Source organism: Accipiter gentilis, chromosome 4 (genome assembly GCF_929443795.1).
Source record: "Accipiter gentilis chromosome 4, bAccGen1.1, whole genome shotgun sequence".
NCBI lineage: Eukaryota > Metazoa > Chordata > Aves > Accipitriformes > Accipitridae > Astur > Astur gentilis.
The window spans coordinates 46389383-46413667 of record NC_064883.1 but is presented as its reverse complement, the minus strand read 5'-3'; the positions used below and the strand labels follow the sequence as shown (position 1 = coordinate 46413667).

General features: G+C 45.2%; 1 protein-coding gene across 1 annotated transcript in view; it reads right to left on the bottom strand.

The window, feature by feature from the left end:
- PTH1R (parathyroid hormone 1 receptor) overlaps window positions 1-24285 on the bottom strand; it is a 127406-nt gene that overhangs the window by 33070 nt on the left and 70051 nt on the right. Inside the window, exons 3-4 of the mRNA XM_049798869.1 lie at window positions 12508-12618; window positions 10845-10963 (exon numbers count right to left, since the gene is read on the bottom strand). Coding sequence (XP_049654826.1) covers window positions 10845-10963; window positions 12508-12618 — 230 coding nt within the window. The remainder of the gene's footprint in view (window positions 1-10844; window positions 10964-12507; window positions 12619-24285) is intronic.

The following is a 24285-nucleotide window of genomic DNA, read 5'->3' as shown; positions in this document are numbered from 1 at the left end:
GTCACCTTTTTGACATAAGAGCAGCTTGGAAAGCGGTATTCATCTCTCCTAATGACTGGGGGCAGCTGGGATTTTTGCAAGGGACTAGGGATGGAGTTGGGTTAATCCCATGCCTGGGAGGTTTGCAGCATTTTCATCCCAAAGGAACCCAAAGCGCTTTACAAACTCTCAGCTAAATCCAGAGATCACTTGGCAACTTTTGCTTGAACAAAATGCCCACTGACCTGGGATTTTTGCTGGCACTGTAAAATGTAGCCATACGGCTATGCCATACCATTGCTGAATGACTGATGTCCAGGCTGGTGGAGTGTCAACCCACCACAGAAAACATAGGGAGGATATACTTTGGCTGCGAGATATGAGAAGAAGTCACCTGCATATATTTTTCTTTTTTTAAAAATCAAAAGCAGCCTATGACTGTGGATATCCAATCCAGACACAACTTTAGCTTGCCAGAGTCCCATTGGAAAAGGTCCTGTGACAGGAGAGCTCACAGTAATTAATTCTGTAGGAGGTTTTAGTTCTCTTGGCCCTCTATATTTTAGCTTTGGGCTTAGAAAACCTGAGCTTTCCATTAAACATTGAGATGTTTTTCTTCATCCTGCGTTGGGACATGCAGCTTAACTCAGGGATTACTGAATATCTGCCTGAAAAGGGTTAAAACGCCTGCCGCCATCCTAACTTGTAGTGCCTTTCATCGTCTGAAATTAGAAATAAACCCCAAAGAAACCAACCAATTCAGCATCTTTCTCCTGGCTCCCTCCTCCCCTGCCTCCCGTCTTTCCCCCACCCCACCCGCTGGGTTGCAATAACATTAGTAACGCTGGGCTCTGAATGACAGCTCTGATTTTGATTTGAGGCTAGAAATGCTGTCCTGGAATGCGAAACCTCAGCCCTATTACATCAGAATCCCCAGATATGTGAATGTTTCTTTGCGGTTTCCATTGGCAGAGTGGTGCACTTGCCAATATTAATCTAGTGTGTGTGTGTATGTGCGTATTTTTATATGTGTATATATATATCTCTATCTGTGGAGGCAGCAGGCACTAAAAAGCCAATGTGAGCAGATCTGAGAGCTTTGGGGGTGGGAGGGAAGCTTCTGCCCTTCAAAGCCTGGTGCAGTTTTCCCACTGCCAAGTTGGAATCCTCTTTGAACTGGAAAACATTTGCCTCCATGGTGAAAATTTAAAAAAAAAAAAAATCCTACTGGAAGTTTAGGATTCTTGGTCAATCGGCAGTTGTGAGGCATTACTCTGCCCAGCTGAACAAAAGCATCCCTGATCCCCATTCAGAAATTTAACCGGAAAGATCCACGTTCCTATCGGACAATGACACCGTTGTAGCAGCAATGGGCTTGGGAAGGGCCTGCTGATTGGCTGGCAGGACATTTTCGGAGGCTGTGGTTAATTCCTCTGATTAACCACAGGGCCTCTTTTTGAAAAGATGTTGAGTCAGAACTGCCAAGACATACACATGCATGCATGCATGCACGCTGGTGTGCTTTCTTGCAGACATAGGTGCTGCAAATCTTACCCGGTGTCACAATGGGGAGCCTTCAGGGAAGGTGATTTTTTGGATGGGGTGCTTAGGTCCTTGGTGAAAGCCTCGGGAGCAAAAGCTTGAGGTTCTCCAAAAGGCTGCACAGGGCAGCCCTTGGGAGGGCAGCTCCTGCTTGCTAGTTCCCAGGAGTGTTTGTCCTCAGGAATGGTGAGACCTGGATTTACCCAGGAGGAAAAAAAAAAAAAAAAAAGTCTAAAGGCAATTCCAGGTCTCACTCATCTTCTAGCACAAGGGAGGTCCCAGCTCAGTGGAAACCACAATGCTGAATCAGGAAAGGTCCTCCAGGTAACAAAATATTGAGTCATTTGCCAGCTGAAACAACCACCTCCATGGTCTGAGAACTCTCTTTTTGGAGCTGAGATGGATGGGAGTTTAAATAATTCACAGAAGACCACAAAGGTCATGCTTGGCCGAGCCATGGACACAACCTGGACCTCCATAGTCTCAAGACAGTGCATTACTTACTAGGCCATCCTCCTAGAGCAGGAGCTCCCTAATGTCTCTTATGAGTCCACCTTGAAGACAGACTGACCATCACCGGTCATCCACTGACCTACTGGAAGAGGCAACCCCCCCTGCAAAAATCTGGCCTTGCCATATCATGGGACCCTGGTTTAAAAGGTGTGATACCTTAACCAGTGTCATTTAATTTGACTCCTGCAGTAATCCTTCACTGTTTTGACTGTTGACATGTGCACTGAAAAAAAGAAAAGTTGAAAAAAAGCTAAAGTAAAACCAGAAGGACAAAACCTCCATATCTATGATTCCAGGGGCTGGGATTATCAGCAAAATATTGTAAAACTCACAATACAGTATCAAGATCAGGAAACATCGGTTTCAAAACTGGCATCCTTGAAAGTTGCCCTCTGCCCACTCCATCCCATGCCCTGCTGGGATAAGATAATGACAGGGAAGGTGTGGGGTGGCTCTGACCCCCCTTTTTTTCCCATCTTTTTGCGGCTTTCCTGTGCCTCTTGCCATCTCCCTAAGGAATACCCAACTTGTCCCCTTTCCCTGCCAACAGGGCCTGCAGAAGAACGCTCTGGAGGCCTTGCCTTTGTATGGCTGAGCCAGACGTGGTTGCTCCTGGAGGGTGCTGGGCAGGACGAGGCCCCCTGATGTGGCTGAGCTGTTTTTGGGGTTGGTGAAATGACTTCCCATCAAGTCATGCACCACGAATCCTCTCTAGGTCATGGTCTGTGGTGGTCTCAGGCACTGCACAGCCTCAAGGGACTTCTTTTCCCTCATCCTTTCTGGACACACATTGCAAAGCTCCACCAAACCACAGCCATCTATCTTGTATAGCCACGTGAAACGATCCGTCTGCGGTGAGCTAGCCCACCTGATCCTGCCTTCCCGACCCCACTTCAGCCGTAACTCAGAGACTGACAATAGAGGGAACCGCAAAAAACGTAATTACTATTTCAGACGTATTGCGTGTTGAACCCGTAACAAGATCTCCCTTTCCGCCTCCCTCTTGGTTTGGTGGGAGACTTCCTCTCTGCTCCCATTTGCATCTCAGCTTTCCACCAGCCTGACCTCAGGGTAGAAACTTCACAGCAGCCTGGTGGCTTTGGGAGAACGTGAAACCAAAACAGAGCCGGCGATGGCTTCTGCCTGAACTCAGTGCGTGGAAAAAACCAAATAAACAAAACCTAGCCACCATGGGCATCCACGGGCTGGATGTGCCCCCCTCCCACAAAGGTCCCTGCATTCCCCACTCCCTGCAGTTTGGGCATCTTCCAGGTGTGCTCCTCAGAGCAGCTGGCTGTTACTTTTTCATACTGTGCTCAGGGCTTAACCTGACTCCTAATTTGTATACTTCCACCAACGGGGAGATAATGTGCATTGATCTGAATCCAGAGGAAAACTGCTTTCCTCTGCAGGACAGCTGAGAGCTACATCAGAGCACCAGGCGTGGGGTTTTGAGGCCCCATCCATTGCAAAACCACGGCTGTGCTTTTATTCGTGCCTTGCAGCCAGCTGTAGGACGGTCTGTGTGAAGAGTATTTCTGCTCCCTCGAATTCTAGCATGGGTACATGGAGTTCATACATAGTGGATGTGGTCCTCTAATTTATATGTCTATAGCTCTATCAGAGCTGGCCACCTGAGGTCTCAGCAGCAGTAAGAAAGGAGTGCTGAAAGCTGCAATTTATCTATTTTAATCACAGGATGGTGCCTTCAGCTATCAGCTGCATCGACTGGGTTGTCACAAGAGGAGTCCAGGGTCACTAGCTCAAATAGAGGTGTTTACATTTATATAGCAAGTCCCATCCATCTGACTCTCAGGTAAGAGGCCTTGTGACCCTTAGGACTCAATTCAGTTGTCCTTCCATGTGTTTCATGTCACTTTAGACACCCAAGTGTCCTGTCTGGCTTCAAGCTGTTTTTACAGAAGGGAACGAGTTTCCTGTAGGTCCCATGTGGTAGCTGCAGTTCCCCTGTAGTTGCCTCATATACCCTAGGACATCTCATCTAACTCTGGGCATAAACATAACCTGTGGTTCAGCATCTGGATGAAACCTTCAGGGCTCTGGTGTTCATGTATTCTGTTTCCTTCCAGTGTCACAGGAAGGGACGTGGGTGACTGAGACATGTATTTTCCTGACAACTGGTGGCAAACTCCATCCTGAGCGAATACCATTGCACCGTGCCCTGTATCCAACTTTCTCCATTCCTCCTTTTTCTTTCCCCCTTTGTGAGACAATAGCGAGGCTTTGCAGTATTCAGGCTGTGAAGCTGAAATGGATCCAGTGGTCTTTCGAAGGGTTGGCAGGCTATGCTGAAGGGTGGGATTAGCAGTATATGAGGATGGAAGCATATGTAAGGGCTTTCCAGATCAAGTATCTGCAAAGTTTCTCAAAGCTGCTGATTCAGATGTTGCTAATGACATGTTTGAAATTAGCAGGGGAAGCACTTTACTGCTTTGAATGATAAGCAATGCCAGAAAAGCCTCTGTCACTAGCTCTAGTCATTGCCTTTCTGGTCTTTTTTTACAATAAAAGATGTGACTGAAAAAAAAAAAAGCTTAATGGCAGGGAGAAGGGATATTTGCAAAAGGCACAAAACAGTCGCTGATTTCCAAAGCCTAAGGGAAAACACTGAGTGTTGAACATGACTTTTTGCTACAGAATTCTGTTCCCCTCATCTATAGAGGTGCCGGGCACTTCACATCCTCGCAATCTGGATAGTAATTGGGGTCAGCTCTCAGACTAAGGTACCCCAATTTAGATGTGTAAATGTGCATCTCCGTGTGTATTGAGTGTCTATGTTCACATGATAGTCAACAAGGAGAGATCTTCAGCTTCAGTTGCCTACACATAAGCACTAAGTGCTGTGTGACATGATTGAAAGTACCCATGTGGACCCCAGAAACTGTTCCAGAAGAGCATGGGTCTTGATATTTGCCAACCTTGTGCTAATACCGTAGGTAGCATAATGCATCTCTGGTGGTAGCATAATGCATCTCTGGTGGTAGCAGGTGTCTGACTGTAAGAAAATAAATCGGACCCCTCAACTGCAGTCAGCAGAGCTAGAGAGTTGTTCAATGCTATAGAACAGTCTATGAAAAGAAAAAAGGAAAAAGAACAAGGGTGGGAGTAGATCCATCTCTCAGAAGGCATCTGAGCTCTTTGTGTGCCCCATAGCTGTATTCCTGAAAGGTAGCGCTTTTCCATGTTGTGCCCTACAATATTCACAGCCACAGGATATCCAGGAGGCCACAGAAAAAATGTGCCCCAAATCTGCTGTTCACATTAATGGAAAAAAAGTTCTCCAAATCCTAGCTACAATCACATGCTGAGAATGGCCCACAGCTGCAGGCTCTTGGAAGGCTGTAAGTAGGGACAAGAACGCTCTTTGCTTGCCAGCCTTTATAAACTGTCCTTAAGCATCTACTATGGGCCAGCAATGGTTAAATATGGGGTAAAAGGGGACTGTATCTGACCCTGTGTGTTGTGTTGTGAGAATCCTTGTGCTTTCATCTGAAATATTACTATGTTGCTGTTATAAACAATCAGACTTTCTCAGTAGACTTTAGGCATGGACTATTATCAGCAGCACCATACTAAAAGGTGACAGAGCATTTACAGGAGCCCATAGACCTAACCCACAGGCATGAAATGAGGACTGGATGACAGGGTTGTTTGCAAGAATGAAGAACACATCTCAATGATGCTTTTTTTTTTTTTTTATTCCTACACGCAGTTTAAAACATCTGCCCATCTTTCATGGTGCCAATAAATGACACTTTGATGGCATTTCATCTGTGTAACTTAGTATACACTATGTAAACAAGTTTTATGCCATCAGTTTGAGGCTACACAAAGTTGTTCGCTTTTAAAAGGACCCCAGAGAGCTCCAAGAACAAAGGCCAGGCATAGAAGATTTTTGGTTTGAACAATGGAGTTTAGATAAAGCAGCCCTGCAACATGCTGTGCCTTTCCCATAGTGTTTGGTATGTGATAGATTCTCGAGGCCTCTCTGATTTCCCTGGAAGCAGTAAAACCACCATGATATAAACAAGCAGTGACAGATGAAGACAGGATTGGTGGGCTGAGGTTAGATCTTAGGACGGTCCATCTTGCTAGGCTGGTGGTTTCCAAGCTGAGCTAACCTCCCAAGTTGCTGGCTCATATTCCCCTTCCCCATGATTTCAGTAGATGTAGGTCACATTTACCCTTAAGCTCATCCTTGAAAACAGGATGGGTTTGACCTGCTTTTAAAAAAGATGTGCTTGGCATTAATGTTGTTTTGGGGGAGATGGGAATGAAGGAAATTTCTGCTTATTGAGCAAAATACGCCATTACTCCTGCCAGTGTCTGAAAACAGAAAAATGGCCATGCTGAAGGTGCTGCTATTAGCTGGCTATGCAGAAGGGAAGGGGTCCACAGTCAAAGCGCTACTATGATTTTTGGAGAGAAATTGCCTAAAAACCTGCCTACTAATGCCAGTGGCACATCAGGACTTCCCACATGTGCCACGTTTTATTCAAAGACTGAGGAGCTCCAAGAATACAGGTTGCCCTCACTCCTGTTTTTAAGGGAACCTAAGAAAGCTGTAAGGAGAATGGCCAATCTGGGCCAGACCAAAGGTCCTTTTAGCCCTGCTGCCTGTCTCCTACATGCCCATGAACAGATGCTTAGGGAAGAGTGTAAGAAGAGAACAAATATAGAGTAAATATATGTCTATACACCTATGTGTCTATCATCTTGTGGTTACGTAGCAGTGCTGTATACCCTCTCCCAGCGTTCAGCAGCTTGTATAACGATGTGAAACACGCAGCACACAAGTAAACAGCTGGTGTTTAACCACACTGCCCTCCCCAAAGAGTGAACACTGGCCAATCCATTCCCCTTCCTTCCCTTGTCCTACTGTCTCTCTTTAAACACAGGATGGAAACCAAAGCAGAGCTCCCTGGTCAGGGTCCTGGGGTGGGAAGCCACAGATCTCTCCGCTTATCTGTTCCGAGGCAGGGAGACTCTCTGAAATTCCAGGGTGCAATTGGGATGGGGGATGCCCACGCATGTCTCCTGGGGGAGGAGTGGAAGAACAAGATATTCCACCATCTCTGCCGCACTGGTGAAGGGTTCTCTTAAAAGCAGAATATGAGAGAATATATACAGACTGTGGTGTAGCGGTGGCTTTCAGCACTGCCCAAAGGCACAAAGGAAACTGTCTTATCTGCCCATGCAGTGCTGCTAAGACACCTTTCCCCAAAATTTCTTCCTACCCCATGCTAACAAGTTGTCTTCTACAGACCGTGTCCGAGGCATGGTTGTTCACGGTAAGGTTAATGCTATCTGCAAGGTATTTGGGGAAACACACTTCAATAGCTAGCTGCAGCCTACCTGCTCTCCTGGCTAAAGAGAGGACATCAATCTTCAGGGACGTCAACCCAGCGTCCTTCAGCAGTGCTAATTTTCCCTTAGAAAACAGCCCAAGAGCAATTGCTCACTGGGCAGTTACGAGCTGTTAATTCTCCTGGCTCTGATGGCTTTAGCACACTTTGCTAATTTCAGAAAGCGGTTTCCGTGCTGCTCTGTGTGAAATAATCCTATTTATATGGTTCAGGAAAAGGTAGCGAAAGACACAAACTTTCTCTGGGGCTCTCTGTTTGCTGCTTTGGTCAATCGTATAATTACCCCACAGTGGCTAAAATGAGAAAACTACACACCTAAACAAACATACATGGACATATATATGTGTGTGTGCACATGGACGTGGGTGTTTATTTAGGTGTGTATATCTGTATATATAGCTATCTATAGATATAGGCCTATTTCTAGAGATAGCAATGCAGAGAGAGAAAGAGAGAGATAGTCACAGACAGACAGATTTTTCCTAATGCTTTCTAATGCATAGTGTCTTAAAAGATCCTCTGGTTACATCTGCTCGGATGCTGTCCTACTCGGAGTCAGCTCACGATCTCCTTTCAAAATGTTGGTTAAATGCAGCTGTTACTGGTGACGCAAAGATGCTGGTCCCCAGGGGGGGGAATAATAATAGAAAACAATCTCTCTCTAAAGACGACTAGTCTATCTTGCCAAATTCCCTGATTCTGACATCTCTTGACATATTTACTTCAAGGAAAAAAATCAAAGGAAGGTTTATTAATACCAGTGCTTCAGAGCCATGCTTGGGTGTGAAAGACAAGAGCCTTTCCTTGCTCTCTGAAACTCATCACCCGACTGAGAAAAAAAGAAGGTCATTCCTTTTTTCTTTTATTTCCAGAGCACTTTTCATACTGGAGGGCCCAAGAGACCCACAGTGGATGTATATGCATTGCTTCACTTGTCACTAAAATGCAGCCACCTTTATGGTAAGACATGGCAACTACATGACAGCATGCAGCATCACTACGAGGTCAGTGCAGGGCTGGGCGGAGGAAAGCAAACCCTTGCAAATACAAGGTTAGTAATAATAATAATAATAATAATAATAATAATAATAATAATATGCTGTTGAAAAGTATTTGTTAATCAAGATACAATTCCAAAGCTGGGGGAAACTTCCATTTTTTCTCACGTTCTTTGCACTGGGCAGGCATCACTTAGGCAATACCATGTTGCCCGTTTAATCTGAACAATGATGATGGTCTAATTTGTCTTACCATTAAATATCATTACGTTCACCTCTGTGTAGCTAGAACAGAAAACTCATGGCAAAAGATGACTGAGCCTTGTGTACAGAATAATGAGAATGGTTATATTGGGACGGTTTACCAAAACAGCTCATAAAGGGAGAGGTCATGAGGAGCAGTAATTTCCAAGTAACAGCAGAGGCTGAGAATAAAAATGAAGTCTTCTGCATTGTGACACCTCATCTAACTTCTCTCCTTTAGGAAGCACAGTCCAAGTCCCCTGTTTGTGCAGTGACCAGCTCTACACCCAGGGGACACGAACAAAGACAGGTACATGAAACCCAGGACAACAGACTTTGCTTTCAGCTTTTTTTACCAGCCTGGGAGTGGAAGGTCTCTATTTCTTCCCTGTGCTGCTAACAAATGGACAACTCTCTTCTCCTTTGTACCCTTCCCCTACTGCTTTACCTTGACCAAGTCCTAGCTGCCAGCATGGGAGGCTTAAAAGAAGGGACCTCCCTTCCCTAGGGGAAATCTAGGAGACTTGCTCAGATGGAGAGGTCTGCAGCAGATGACTCCCATCTCAGGACATGGCTGAGAGAGGTGGGACGGGGGAGACAATGACTTCAGCGAGCTCAAGGAGTTGTGCAACTTAGTAAAGCTCTCAGCGTGAGCAAGATGCTCAATGACTCCCACACCTACTCCAGAAACTTCCCAGAAACCTCTGGTGCTAAAATAGTGCTTTCCACTATATGGACTGGGAAAAGATGAGTCCCACCAAACTTCTTCTAAAAGTGAACACCGTCCAGCACTGAGACAACATGCTTTGCCATTAAGTAGCTGGAACAGTACCTGGTGCATACAACCTTGCCTGTTCCTTGACTGTGTGATGTAATGCATGAAGATGTTCAAATAACATCTTTCCTCACTAAACAACTTCATTTGTATGTTGCTTCACTGTTGAGAAAAAAAAAATAAATACAAAAACCTATGCTGTGGTTGGATTTAAAATTAAGAACATTGTCCCAAAGGGACTGTGTATCATCTTCTAGCCTGCTCCCTACCGTGAAGCTTGTGGTTAGATCTTTATCTCCAACTGTCTGAAAATAACCCTTGCTGCAAATGATCAGTCCCTAATGCCGTACCCCATATCCAAGGAGGACATCTTCCAAGTACCACTGAGAAACCAGAGGTTTCTGCTAAATTCTTTGCAAATTACAGAAATAGAGCAGCAACCGCGTGTGGGTGGAAATGTCTTTCTCTGTGAAACAAAAAGGTCACATCCTCTCAGGTGACTCCACTGACAGCTTTGCTGTCACATTAGCACAGAATTGCTTCTGTGATGGACTCGGTTTGGGAAACATTCAGAGGCACTACAGAGCCCCGGCTGGGCTCAGACCCAGACAGAGAGGTAGGAAATTTCTGCCAGCTACTGTTTTGCCAATCACCTGAATTTGTGTAAAAATAAGGCCCATAGATCTGATGTATAGATAGAGACCTTTTTTTTCTTTTTTTTTTTTCCCGGGAGCATATAAACCCTCTCCATATGCTATCAATCCCTTTTCTAACTTTGGACTGGTGTCCCCGTTTCAAAACTGTGACTACACTAGAATTAGTTAAAGATCTGTTCTTACCTGTTAATTTGCTTTAGCAAAGGACTTTGTCCCCACCCATCTCCAATGAACAGACCACATAAAATGTCTGATCCTTAATTTATACCTCTCAATAAAGAGGTTCTCTGTTAATCACCTGCAGAAGCAGGGTTGCTACTAGTTTGATTGACACAACTTTGAGCTCTGTGTTTGTACATCCCCTAGCACAGACAAGCACATAAGCATTGGAATTATTGGTAACAACCTGGTAGCAAAAGGATTGCCTGGTGGGGAAGAGGGAGTCTCAATGGCAAGGAACAACCTCCAACCACTTCTTAGTGCCCCTGAGCCTGCCTCAAGTTTCCCCAAGATCTCTTTACAAATGGGATTATGGCAGCTGGAGGAATGTTTTCTGGCTTTGAGGACATCTTCCAATTCAAATAATTCCCCATCAAAACAAAGATGTGGCTTTGGAAAACTCAGACATAGTTTCCAAGAGGAGGCAGCAAACTAGAGAGTTCATCAAGGGTTTTAAATGAGACAGTGCTCCTTAGGTGAGCCCTGGATGAGGCCAACACTTCATGCTCCATGCACAAATGGAATTGCCTACCCTTTCCCTCGTCTCATTGGTGAGGAACTTGGCACATTCACTGTAGTTTGCCCAGGTGCGGTTGTTGCCTGGGACCAACTCCCAGCTCCCGTTCAGGTCACACCGGCGATAAGCATGGCCTGTAGGAGAGAAACGAGAGACAGAGTAAACAGGACTAGACCTGGCAGAACAAGAGAAACTTCTTCCAGGGATGGATCCCATCAACCCTGATGCCTCCTGTCTGCTTTGAAGCTCAGCTGCCAGAACACAATTTCTATCCCCTTAGCAACTTTATAAAATTTCTAGCTGAGAAACACCAGAGAGCTAATAACAAGTTGCACTTAGTTTAGGTTAAGATACTGGGTCTACAAATGAAGGAGAGAAGCTTTGAAAAGTCCCAAAGCACAGAACCATCCTCAGAGTTGCAGCTCTCCCTAAGAAAATAAACAGTGATCTATACTATGCTGCTCTTTGTTTACAGATTCAGTGCATCTCAAGATAGATTTTTCCTATGGCTACCCTCCTCATGATGATGGAGAAAGAAGAGAAGGCAAGGTTTCATAAGATGAAAATATCCTTGTTCAGATGTCTGTGTGGGATCATCATTGCATGAGCTGTGTGTAAAAAATCCTGTTACAGTTAACAGGGATGAAACCAGTCAACAGATGTGTCTGTCCTGTGACTACGAGGGAGAATTTATAGACACCTCTGCATATAAGGGTCTTAATCTGAATCCCACCCTAGCTGACTTGACCAGTGGGCATCAGTGAGGTGGGGAATCCATGTCATGTTGGGTTATGGAGAAAAAAAGGATTGATTGCCTGTTCCTCCTGGCCTCTGATGTGAAGTGCATGTGCAGGGGTCTCTGCGAGAAGTCATCAGCCAGGGGTTAAGCTGGCTTAGCTCACAGACCCTTACAAAAAAGGCAGGACAGACTGTGTGCAACCAGGGTGCACTGGAATATCATTACTTGTTTTCTGAAAACAGTGTCAGTGCTCTTCTGGGAACATATAGTCTTAATTCTTTCAATTAAATCTTTCAATTTTTCAGTCTTTGGGTGCACAGCTTTGCCTGAGAAAAGAGAATGCTTTAGCTTTGAAAATACACTGAAGACCAGAGTGTACTTCAATTGCTTCTAAAAACATGCACAGACTTTGCGGCACCACAAGCAAGCCAAGAAATGTGCTGCCTGAGGGAATGAGAGATAGGGAAGAATTCACATGTTCTGGTTACCAGCACTGTTCTCAGATACCCACCGTAGGGGTCTGGGCAGAGATCAGGGGCTAGAATTAACAAACCTATGAAGTGAAGAATATAAATTGGAAGAATATCTTGTGGGTTTCTATTGCTACACAAAGTTCGTGGCATCAAACAAATACAGGTTTGTAATGCTGCAAGACTACTCAGTTGTAAACACGTAATCGGTGCTTATGATGCCCCATTACGGTCTGGGTGGGGCAGGTAGGAAATTTGTCATTGTTTAGGTTAAAACAGAACATTTTTTCTCAGCATAAAAAAATAATGTCTGTTTCTTTACTTCCTTTTCCCCGGCTTTACTCCTGCTTGGAAGGGAGTCACCATGTGATAAAAAAGGGATGCTAAAGAGGATTTCTAATATTCTGACTCCCAGGCCTCCCCTTGCTGCAGCTTGCCTGGCTCTGCTGACACTTCGGACAAGACCTACCTTTGTGATTGAAGTCATAGATGTATTCGGGACATGGCATAGCCACCACTTTGCCTGGCACACCTTCGGGCCAGCAGACAATACCATCCCACTCAGGAAGACAAAAGCCATCTGTGGAAGAGACACAAAGATAAAGAGAAGTCACTGGGCCTGCAGAGGTGACACGAATGCCCCACCGTTTGGAGAGGGCTCTCTGTGAAAAAGCCAACAACACTGTCGCTCAATTCGAGAAAGCCGCTCTTGGGCATCATTGCAATTTAAGTTTTAGTCTTTAGCTCCAGAAGGTGCAGCTTCTCTCAAGTTTTATTTCAGCAGGACAAGGTTAGATATGGGATACCAGCCGAGTGCTCACTGAGAGGGGTCAATGATTCTGGAAAGTTGCTTTCCCTTGTGGGCTGGAAGAAATGAAAACGGGGCAGGAGAGCAGAGTGGAGAACAGGAGGACTTGAGCATTCAGGACTCTGTAGACTGACGGGCAACCTGGAGATGCCCAAGGGAGCCTGGCTGGGTATAGCCTTGACATGGCAGCACAGATTTGAGCCTAGGCTACCAAGGAGCTAGATTATGCAGTGGCTACATTATTGCGAGGCTCAAACCTACCAGTTCAGGCTTCCCTGAAAGGTACTCATGCCTACAGAGTAGATTGGCCATGATTTAATGCCTACAGACCATTAATCCAAATTCAGCTGTAATTTTAACTCATTATTTACATCAGCCACTGCCATGCTATACCATGATGCTTTGCTGCTTTCTCAGATGCATTTGTGTGCCTGAATTTGGGTGCGCTTTTAAGTAACATGAAGACTAGCAAGAATCTATAGAGAGGTGTCTGTGGCAATATTTCTAACCATAAATAGAGAATATTTTACTACTTTGCTTCACAAGGAATGAAACAATGGAATTTCAGTTTCCTAAAGATTTGCATCCCTTCCCACCTGATATCCTTTTCGCCTATGACTTCACTTGTCCCACCTTCCCTCTCCCACCATTTCCCTGTGATGTCATCACGGGGCAAGATGCAGGTCATGCACCGACTGACTTGGAGCTGTGCCCATGCTAATTGGCTGGCAGCGCAAACACGCTGATTGACCAGTCGCCTGCTGCCAAGCACAGCATACGATGGTTGAGTTTTCCTAGCCTTCCCCCCCTGCTTACTCCCTATTTTGGATTTCTGCCCTTTGCTCAGCCACAGGTTTTCAGAAAAGGGGCAGAAAGAGAATGAGCAGGTGGAGAAATTGCATGAGCTCCGTTGCCTTAGGAATGCAAATATCCTGGGAACTATCTCTCTCTGTTTTACCACTTTGCTAGGCTCACTGCTACTTTCTAACCTTTTGGGAAGGGAGCAGTGGGGTGGTTGTTACAGGATTTTTCTTTAAACCATCCTTGTTCTCCCTTTTTGTTCATCGAAGAAAGCCAAAATAGCCCTGAAGGAGAAATCCTGCCTCCCCCCATACACAGGTCTCCTATTCCCTCTGTGTACGTTAGTTTATTTGCAGAGATCTGTGATTTATGTGCTTAGGGCAAGGAAAAGCAGAGATACAAACCAAGAAAAAACTCCTTTCCCACATTTCATGTCTGCCTTTTTTCCCCCAAACCTTTGAAAATTGGCAAGTATATAAGTATATATTTCAAGTTCTTTAATTGTCATTTTGCAGTTCTCCAGAACTCGAGGGGTAATTCAGCAGGTCTTCTATCAACCCGTAATTATGAGAAGCTTCGCTTCTCTCTTCACAAACAGAGGTACCAGCCAATCATTCAAGGGCTCCAGCATCATGTCCTACACGAGCTTGTAGGCTAAGAGGGTCATGAAGGAGCTCTGCAGCCCATGGGGTTTGCCACCAGCCTGTGAAGCAGCTGAGATACCAGCGGTGGAGGCAGACTGCCCTGGGAAATGGGCTGCTCGCCCTCCTGGCAGTCTCATCTTCCTCACTCTCTATTCATTCAGTCTGCAACGGACAAAGCCAGAACTTATCCATATTTAGAAGGGCTGAGAAATCCTCCAGGCCTCTGAAAGCTGTGGGAATTGACCTCATTTTTAACATTGCTTTAAAAAGAGAGAAGTCAAACCCGGTTCCCCACTTCTTACATCCTTCCAGCTTGTCAACCACCCATTTCTGCAGTTTTTGATCCGTAAGCTCCCAGTCCCACAAGGGAACAAGTTCCCAGTCAGATGTGGACGTTCAAAGCGGGCTGCATTTCCAGTCCCTGAGGAAGGCATATGCACCCAAATCTAGCCTGGTGCTTACGCACGCCTTTGCGTTGGGCCGTATTAACCGCACCCATCAGTTAAAATCCCGCTGTGGTAGAGTGAAGTGAAAAGCAAAAACCGGTGAATCTGCCTCAGCTCTGCTTTCAGAGCAGCATCTGCTCTCTGTACCGACGGCAGCCCATGAAGGAGTTTATCAACAGCGTACAAAGTGTCTGACAGAGAGGAGTTACGTGCGAGTCAAAATAAAATGGAACAGTCTGCTCTTATCTGCAGAAGAGTTCCACTAGGAAAGAAATGAAAAGCACGGCCAAGATCTCAGCATGTTTCATTAATATCAAAGCTAGTGCCTTAGCAATCTTTCAACCAAACAGTAATTTATCCTTTATAATGAATGTGCATTCACAAAATTAAATAAGAATCCAGGATTGCTTTAAAGACCTTTGGCTGGTGTGATGCGCTCCAGGGTCGGAGCTGACAGTGATCAATTCGGTTTGCTGGTATTTTAGGACATGAAAAACAGCTCATTGCTTAACAGCTGTTTTCTTATCTTTAATATAGTGCTGATGAAAAGGACCAGACTAATCACTGCCTATCTTCTAAAGCATTAACTGGGAGTGAGGGTAGAGGAGCTAAAATCCCTCAGCATGGGTGTGATAAAAAGGAGGAAGACGTTTATTGCATTTTCTTTGCTTCTAGTCACATTAGAGGAAGAATAATACTAGATTTCCTATCCATGAAAACTGGGAAAGCCCTTCCCTTTGGCTCCTTATGTTGCAGGATTACTTACACTGTGAACACCAGTTTATTTATTTTTCAGTTCTCTGGAAGGATCAAAAGAAAAAGGAAAAAAAAGTGCTCCACAAAGTTTGGATTAGGATAAAATGTTATTGTCTCTGAGGTTTTTTTGCAGACAAGAAAGTAAATAAAGATTTAATTTAGCCCTCAAAGTGGTCTTACTTAAAATAAAACCAATTCTTTTTACAAAATAAATAAATTTGGGTAAACTTTAAAATGAAAGCTGTGGAGAAACAACATTGAGGAGAAAAAAATTCATCCGAATGTCATGCTCTGAAATGCTGAGAAAAAAACCTACCACTTTTCTAAGATCTTCAGAACAACTTGCAAATGTCAGCCTTCACTTGTAAGTAGTTTCATTTAGTATCATACTGCAATATTTGTCCAGAAAATATTAATGTGGAAAAATATCTGGTGGGTACGCCCTCCTCATGCTGTAAACATACACACACACATATTTGCAATGGATTCATTCAAAAGAAAACTGATGTTTCTGGATAACAAAGTATGCAATTATTTCTTTTTGGGTACTTTGATCCCCACTATCCTCCCAAAAAGCAAAGAGTTGAAGGCTCAGTGCAGGAAACACAGTGCAAGCCAGTGTTGGCACACCTCTGGACTGCTGCTTTATCATGTGGACGATTTGGGAAGCCATAAGTTGCCCCACAAATTTGAAAAAAAGATCATATTTGCTGCCTCTCACTGCAGCTGACATCTTTCCATGCCTCTGTGTATTGACCTGTGGGATTGATTCATTAAAGGCGATAAGGATATGGTGGGACTTGATCTTCAGAAAGCATCTGAGTCCCCCCCCAAAAGATGCAAATGAATCTGTCATCATTATCATGAACTGTCATAACACAGAGAAACCTCCTTAACCTCTCTCCATCATCCCCTGCCTCTCTCTCCCCGCTCCACACTTGGAAAACCCATTTGAGCCAAACTTGAAGCAGGGTAAGACATCTCAGTCATCATTTCCTTCCGTGGTGATTGGTGATTAGTAGAGAAAAGGGCATTTGGCAGGTGCCACCTGGCCAACAAGCCTTTGCTGACTGACCAGCCAACTGGCACGTGCATAGCTTGAAATTAGGCACAGTGTGCCTGTTTCTCACCAGTCCAGGGCACCATGGGGGCAAGGGGAGAGAAAGTGGGTTGGGAAAAGGGACTGCAATTATTAGTTCGTGGTAGGGGAAAGCTGGAGGAAACATCCACAGGTCAAGCCAGGTGCCTCTGGACCTCCTTGTTGCAGATGAATTGAGAAGTTCCTACATTGACTGCAAGTCTTGGAAAGGATTTTTCAAATGGAAATATTGACTGACGTCAGGACCAGCCACACTTTGTGACTGTTGGATCCACATTCCTGGGTTTTAATGCAGCCAAAAGCTGTCTCTCCCCTCTATGTCATGCCTGTTGTCCCAGACAGGAGCACCACCGTCCTCTCACTCCTATCTCTAATACCTCCATTCCTCCCATCTAAGGAGACAAACCATCGACCTTCTGATAGGACAAGGAGTAATGATTTTAAGCTAAAAGAGGGTAGATTCGGACTAGATCTAAGGAAGACATTTTTTGACGATGAGGATGGTAAAACCCTGGCACAGGTTGCCCAGAGAGGTTGTGGATGCCCCATCCCTGGAAATATTCCAGGTCAGGTTGGACGGGGCTCTGAGCAACCTGATCTCGTTGAAGATGTCCCTGCTCATGGCAGGGGGGTTGGACTAGATGACCTTTAATGGTCCCTTCCAACCCGAACCGTTCTTGGCTTCCTCCCTCCCTCCACTCCCTGTCTCCTCCAGTCTGCACAGCCATGTGGCACCTTTACCACTAATTTCACCAGCTTGAGACCACCAATGTGATAACTGGGACCAAATTCTGCACCTTCTGCCTCCAACTTTCTTCTATTTTGCTCACTCTGGAGGTGATTTAACAACTGAGCTGATGATAAAATGGAGGGGGGGAAGGGAAATACCATCTTTTCCATTGCCATGCTGCTGGAATCCAAACCAGACTTTTCTTTTTGTTTGTTTTCCCAAATATTTCCTCAAAACATTTTTTTATTAGGTTATAAAACTATTAACAGTACTAACAACTTGGCTTCTCTCTGTTGTTTTCCTTTTCTCCTGGTCATTTCTCAAAAGAGATCCACACTGAATTACAAGAAATCTGAAAAATGGTGAGGAGTTTCAGGAAAACAATAAAAAAAAATATCCAAAAGTCAACAGTTTTTCCTGATGGCTATGCTTTAAAATAAAAAATAAAATCCATTTTTTACAGCCTTTTTTATAAGCTGTCATTAGGAAAAAAGAACCAAACACCCCACCACCTGCAAGCAGTGTGCTTTTGGCATGCTAAAAATAAGGCAGTCTCTCCTGAGACACTGTTAACAATATTTAGAAACATAGAAAATCAGAAGGGATCCAGTTGGTTTTAAATGCTGATTGAAAAGTTGAAAAACTTCTTTTTTTCTGAAATATAGTTTGAGGGTTCAAATATACTGTTTGACTCGATACAGGTGGGTAGGTTTGGGACACGAAGTCGCATTTTGCAAGTGAACTGGGAATGCAAAACATTTCTTTCCTTGGAACAAATAGTAGGATTCACTGAAGATGTAAGTCAAAAGGAATTAATAAACTTTAAGAAAATAAGTAAATCTCATACATATCCCACATCCTAAGTGTCTGGGATGTGTATCTGTCATTCAGGCAATGCTGAGTAGAGGATATTGCTTCTGTCTCAGGCATGTATGTATGTGGGTGAAGTTCCTCCAAATTCAGAGCTGTAACTCTCATGAATGGAGACAGAGAAGATGGGAATTGCACTGGAGCTTCTCATGTTTAGAGGACATCACTGACCACTTTAGTGCTAAAGAAATTAGTCTTGCAGGACAACAGGAGTAGTTGGAAAGTGAGGCAAGACCTTTTTCTTCTCCAGAGGCTTCACAGATGCTTCATCTTGGTGTCTCCCTTTCTGTCTCCATAGTTTGATAGGAGCTCAGGGAGACAGGGTGACTGTACTTGTGGAGAAAGCGAGGATCGGCGACCACCACACTCCCTGACTACAAACCTAACACAGGCGGGTAAGTGAGGTTGGTAAAAGTCAACCGCTGAGGCAGGAATTGAAACTTTGTCTCCTAAGACTTATTCTGCTTCTTCATCCCATAGTAATTGGCTAGAAGAGGCTTCACAGGTCCTGAGACATCCTTGCTACCGGTCAGACAACCTCTCTGGGGAAAAGCTCAGCAGTCCCTTTGTTGAAAAAGAACAGAAAGAAAAAATCTTCCAGCAATAGGGAAGGACTGGTAGGATAGGAAGATTTCACTGGTGGCCCTGGAGGAGAATAAAGGGCTTGGTCTGCTTAATCCAACAAGAGAGAATGAGAAAGACGGTTTTTCTCATCCTATTGGTAAGCAGTATGAGTGCAGATAAACTACAAAGTGGAAAATAATGCAAAAATAAACAGATGTAAACTGGCAGTGAACAAAGCTTATACTGGAAATTAAAAGAGAGCTTCTACCCTTCAGATGAATCATGTTCAGGATGAGGTCAGTAAATTTCATGTCCCTGAGTGATTTTAAGGAGGTATCATTAGAGCAAGTGGAGGCTGCGGCATCAGTGGGCCTGGGAGGAGAGCACCATGTCACTCACAGCTTCCTCTGCATGTAGCACTCGAGCTCTGCTGCCATCCTTGCGCTGGGACAGGTCAGTGCATCTTCATCCTACTTCAGTGTCCTGTATGCCGCTGTCTCACGATCAGCAGAGTCCCTTGTACTTCCCAAAGACACCTCACTTTTCCAGTGGCTACCTACCTCCACTCCAGATCTTAGAAATCATCTTACTTACACTGGTGGCAATCACTTCCAAGGACAAGAAAAAGTCCAAACCAGTCCAGATTACTCCTTCCTTCCTTCCTTCCCAGGCACAAAGACGGCATACACAGCTCCCGTATGTAATTGTGCTCTCACCTCTTGATCTTGAGACACCGAGCTCATCACTTTCTCAAGACAAGCTAAGCCACAGCAGAGCTCAGCCTTTCTTCCCACCACTACCTCCCTGCATTGGTAAGGGTCACCTCCTCTCGTTTCCTGTCGCATTTCCTATAAGGGTCTTTTTTTACTTCTCAGCCCATCAATCCAGCTCACTCAAGTCCTCAACTTCAGCTGAAGGCAACCCCAAGGGCTCAGGCAACAAATCCCTCATGGAAATACAGACTTCAGTCTGAGGGACACGTGTTGCGAACGATGGTGCTAAATCCTACTTTCACCCACTGCCTTCCCAGGGCTGTGCTGGGGCAGGGACTCACGTCGCCAGCAGACAGCTCCTACTTGTCCAGCTCTGCAGAGGACACCGCCACCACCACCACGAAATAAGCACTTTGAGAAGACAAGGCGTGTGGAAACCTGTCGGTTCACCATCTAACTAGAAGTTACCAACACCTCATCAAAATGCATGGAATGACATCTTACTCTAACATCAGTCACAATAGGGGAGGTATATACTTGCCATGTATAAGTCAGAAAATCTGATTTCCTTCTCTGTATCTGCGTGCCTTTTTATCACAGACCGTCTTTGCCCATCTTCTAAGGCCAGACTGTAAAATCCTCCAGGCACGGCGTGTGTCTCAGTGCCTGAGGTGTCTGAAGGTTACTATTATAGTGTACCCATTCACCTCACCGTTGCTTGGACTGTCATGAATACTCCCTTACAGTAGTACAGTACTACAGAGTGGTTATAGTAACACAGTTTACCATAGTTTTAGAACAGATGTGCCTTGCAGCTCTCCTTAGCCCTTGAGGGTTGAAATCTCAGGGCATGGAAATTGTAGTCATTATCACAAGCCAATATGGTATTCAGGATGGAGCAAGCGAACGCTCCGATGTCATTGCTGCGGGACTTGCCTTTTGAAGGCAGAAAGGCCAGTCACGGAGTGCTTTGTGAAAGGGCTGCGCCACAAACATCTCTCATTTTGCTCTTTCTTCGTTTCTGCTTGCCCACCTGAGCCTAGTCAGAAATCCCAGCATGCTGCACGTTGCTTTGGTGGAAGAGAGAGGAAAGGAGAGGCATATTTGGGCCATGCCTGTTCATGGCTCAGAGTCTATCCCCAGCGTGCAATGAGGGCTATTCTCTCCTGCCTGCTACTTTTCCCTTGCCTCCTCCCTCCTTTCCTTCCCCCAGTCTCAATTCTGAGTTCTGTGCAAGTGGTACATGCACGTGGAGAACACATTAAAACCATCTGCAAGGCTGCTTGGCAGCTGGATAAATGCAAACACGGTCTCGAGGTGTTTATCTAGGGGTATGGAATATAAATCAGCCCGACTTATTCTGGCACCGTGCAAGGCACCAGGGAGACCACATTTGGAATACGGTGTGCAATTGTGGTCACTCTATTACGGGAAGGACATTTGGTGGATTGGAAACAGGCAGGGAGGAGCGACCAAAAAAATGACCCAGCGTTTTGGGACAGGGGCGGGAGAAAGGGAGGCTTGGAGGGCCAGTGCCTCTGTATGGGGGGTTTTGGTGTTGCAGATGCATTTAAACCTGGCTATCAGAGCATGGTGTATGAATGCCTCCATATGTATATGTATAGATCTATAGGTGGGTATGTCTGTAGGAAGGGGCGTGTATTGTTGTTGACCTGTGTCGTGCAATGCAAGGGGAGCATGTGTCTGTTTTGGGGAAGGATGCTCTGCATGCATCCAAAGGGATTTGCATGGGTAGCTGGGAACACAGCGCTACCGTGTCTCTCAGCGGAGTTGTGTGCAGTGTGTCCTGCACCAGTGCGTGAGTCTCTGAACATCTCTCTGTGTGTGTGTATGGGTACTGCATGCTGGCCAGCAGGACGGGAGGGTGAGGAGAGCGGATGGATGAATGTAGGTTCTGCCTGTAACTACTCAGAGACCTTTGCTGGTCTGCACACCAGGGTTTAGTGGGCAAAACACCCCTTGCATGCTCAGCCCAGGAGGAACTGGACTTTGGAGGGGAAGAACACATGGGCCAGGGGCTGTTCCAAGTCACAATGTGTCTTTACTCCCCCCAAGGCAGAATGGGAAAGTCACAAGGTTATGAGCGCTACCAGACAATTGCTAGCATGGCACAGCTCCAGAGAGCTGACTACCCTGACATTTCACATGCTGCCTGTCCACGCACTGTGCTCACAACCTGAAAGGAGAAACGTCACCTTCAACATCCCATCCGATAACACCTGACCTACCACTACCAGCCTGGCTCAGCCCAGGTGTCCTTCTTTCCGCATTCCACTACTTCTAGTCCTTCCACACCCCCCGATCTCCCTCTGAGAGGGGATAACGTTGGTCATACCAATCATTAAAATAAGCGTAGAAATAAGGTTGATAGTTAGCAGTGCAGTTTAGCCATCCTATGGACTGTTTTTCACCCTTTGTCCACGTTACTTTACATAGCTAACACATGGATCATTTATGCCTATCATAACTCCCGAGACCTATTCCTCCTGTGCATTGCAAGACCTATATAGCTGCTCAGCAGACATTTCTCAATGGGATTAGAAGCCCTTGGCCCATAAACCTTTGCAGGTAGAGGCCAGCTGTTGGTATTTCCTATCTCTTGCTAGCTCTAATTTAGGCATGACCGGCAAGTAGCCATCTGCGAAGAGCTGCGAGCTCCTGCTAGTCATCGCAGTCTGCTGGCTTGAATGGTAGCTGTGGTAGATGGGTTGGGTGGGAGATGACCTCTCTCTGTAGGGTTTCAGTGCTCTTTTGACCCATCCCAGAACCACAGATGCAATGAGAAAACCCAGGCTTGACCAAGACTCACTGATTACATCTATACTAGTCGATACAACAGACCATAGCCCACTTTTGGGCCCTTCAAGTCTAGCACGGCTCATATACACAAATCTGAACTCCCCCTCATGCCAAAACTGTGCTGGGAGCATGCTAACAAGGGACAGTTTGCTTGTTTGCAGGACAGTATTTGGCCAATGTTCTGGCCCTGCATCGTTGAGTCACAAGGACTGAGAACAGAAATATGAAGAAGGTAGAAAGAGCAGAAGATATGGGTTTATAGAGGTCTGGGGTGTTTAGGGCAGACCCCGAGTGCCCGAGATGCCTTTGTCTCCCTTAACTTCTAAGGCACCTGAGGTTACTCACAAACCTCTGAGGAGACCCTGGCAGGCTGGATAATTAGGGAATGGTGCTTGAGCCTCTGACAAGAAAACCAGGAGCAGGTCTTGGGCTTCTGCAAGCCCACAGAGAGCCTGGGCTTGGGTATATAGGTCCTTTAGGGACAATGGAGCCATAAACTCAGATGCACAACCCACACAACTTAGGTAAATACACACAGCTTCTCAACTAAAAATAACCCCTTCCCCTAGCAAATAGGTTTATTTATTAAAATAACAAGCCATTCTGAAGCCAGCTGCAACACCTAGGACTCTGAGAAAGGATTGCCGATCGCCTTTGCTAATAACAGGTTTGTGTAAAAATCTCTCTTCCCCCACAAAATGTCCCATCTCCTTTTCCAAACCAGGGAAAGACAGGCTTTTAATTCATGGGGAGAAAAAAAATAAAAAAAAAATTAAAAAAATCAGGTCTGATGGCTTATGCTGGGAATTTCACTTCATCCCCTTCCAGGTTTAACTTTGGGGTGGCATCAGGCTGCCCACCATGGCTGAAATGTAATATTTGTGTACGTAGAAAAGAAATTTTAGGGTTTCCTGTTCTTTCTGAAAGGCTTTCATCTAGAGACTAAATTTAAAGAGAAAAGGGTGAGAAAAAAAAGAGAGAAAAGAGAAAAGGAAGCCAAATGCTTGTGGGGACAGGTTTTTGCATTTTTTTCTTTTAATGTTTTGGGTCTCTGACCCTCAGTGCCTTAGCCAAAAGTGGCAGATGACACACATATCCTGAGACAGGGCTGTGTGGAAGCAGACTGGGCTGGCTCAGGCCTGTGTCCCCATGGCACATGTCCATGTGGGGCTGTGCCCATGTCACCCCATGGATCAGAGTCCGTGGCAGGTCCTCAGGCTCCGAGATACACCTGGGAGGTGGCCAGGGGACAGATGACACTGTCTATGTGATCTGGCCGAGGAGGACAGGAGGAGGCTCACCCTCCACTAGCTAGCATAAAACTAGAAGTTAACATTTTTAGAAGGAAAAAATGGAATTTAGAGTTTTTAGCAATAATGAACCACTGTTTATGTGTAAAGAAAGTTTAGAATTTTATAAATTTTTTACCTTTTTGTTCGCTAGGACTTTTCTTTGGACTATCAACCCTACTAGCAATCACATATGTAACCCACATGTTCCCACTCTCCAGAAATGCTTCGCATGTCTGTTGTTCACCCTGATGCTCCTTAGTCCCTAATTCAACGCTTGAAATGTAGCTCAGACACGTACCTAATTAAATTGCATCTCATTTATTTCAACTGAACAGGATATTGCTGAACCATGGTAGCAGATAACATATTTGAATACTCCACTTGACAGCTAATTGCCTGATCTTTCAGGGCATGGGCCAGGAACTGATGAAAGTTAAATCCAAGAAAGACAGTGAATATCCCTTCCAGCCTCTGGAATTCTCCTTCCAACGAACATCTCCTTCTGGTCTCTACAAGGTGGGTAGACACCACTACTCTCCATACTTCCATGGGCTCTTTCCTATTTTCAACACATGCAGTTCAAGTTTTAGGCCTACTCTACTGGTTTTATGGCCATTTTTGGTAGCTGGATCTGCAATAAGATCAGCCCTTTGGCACAAAGGTGAAGCCAGTGTTGGCCAGGCTTGTCACTGTGCAGGTTGCTT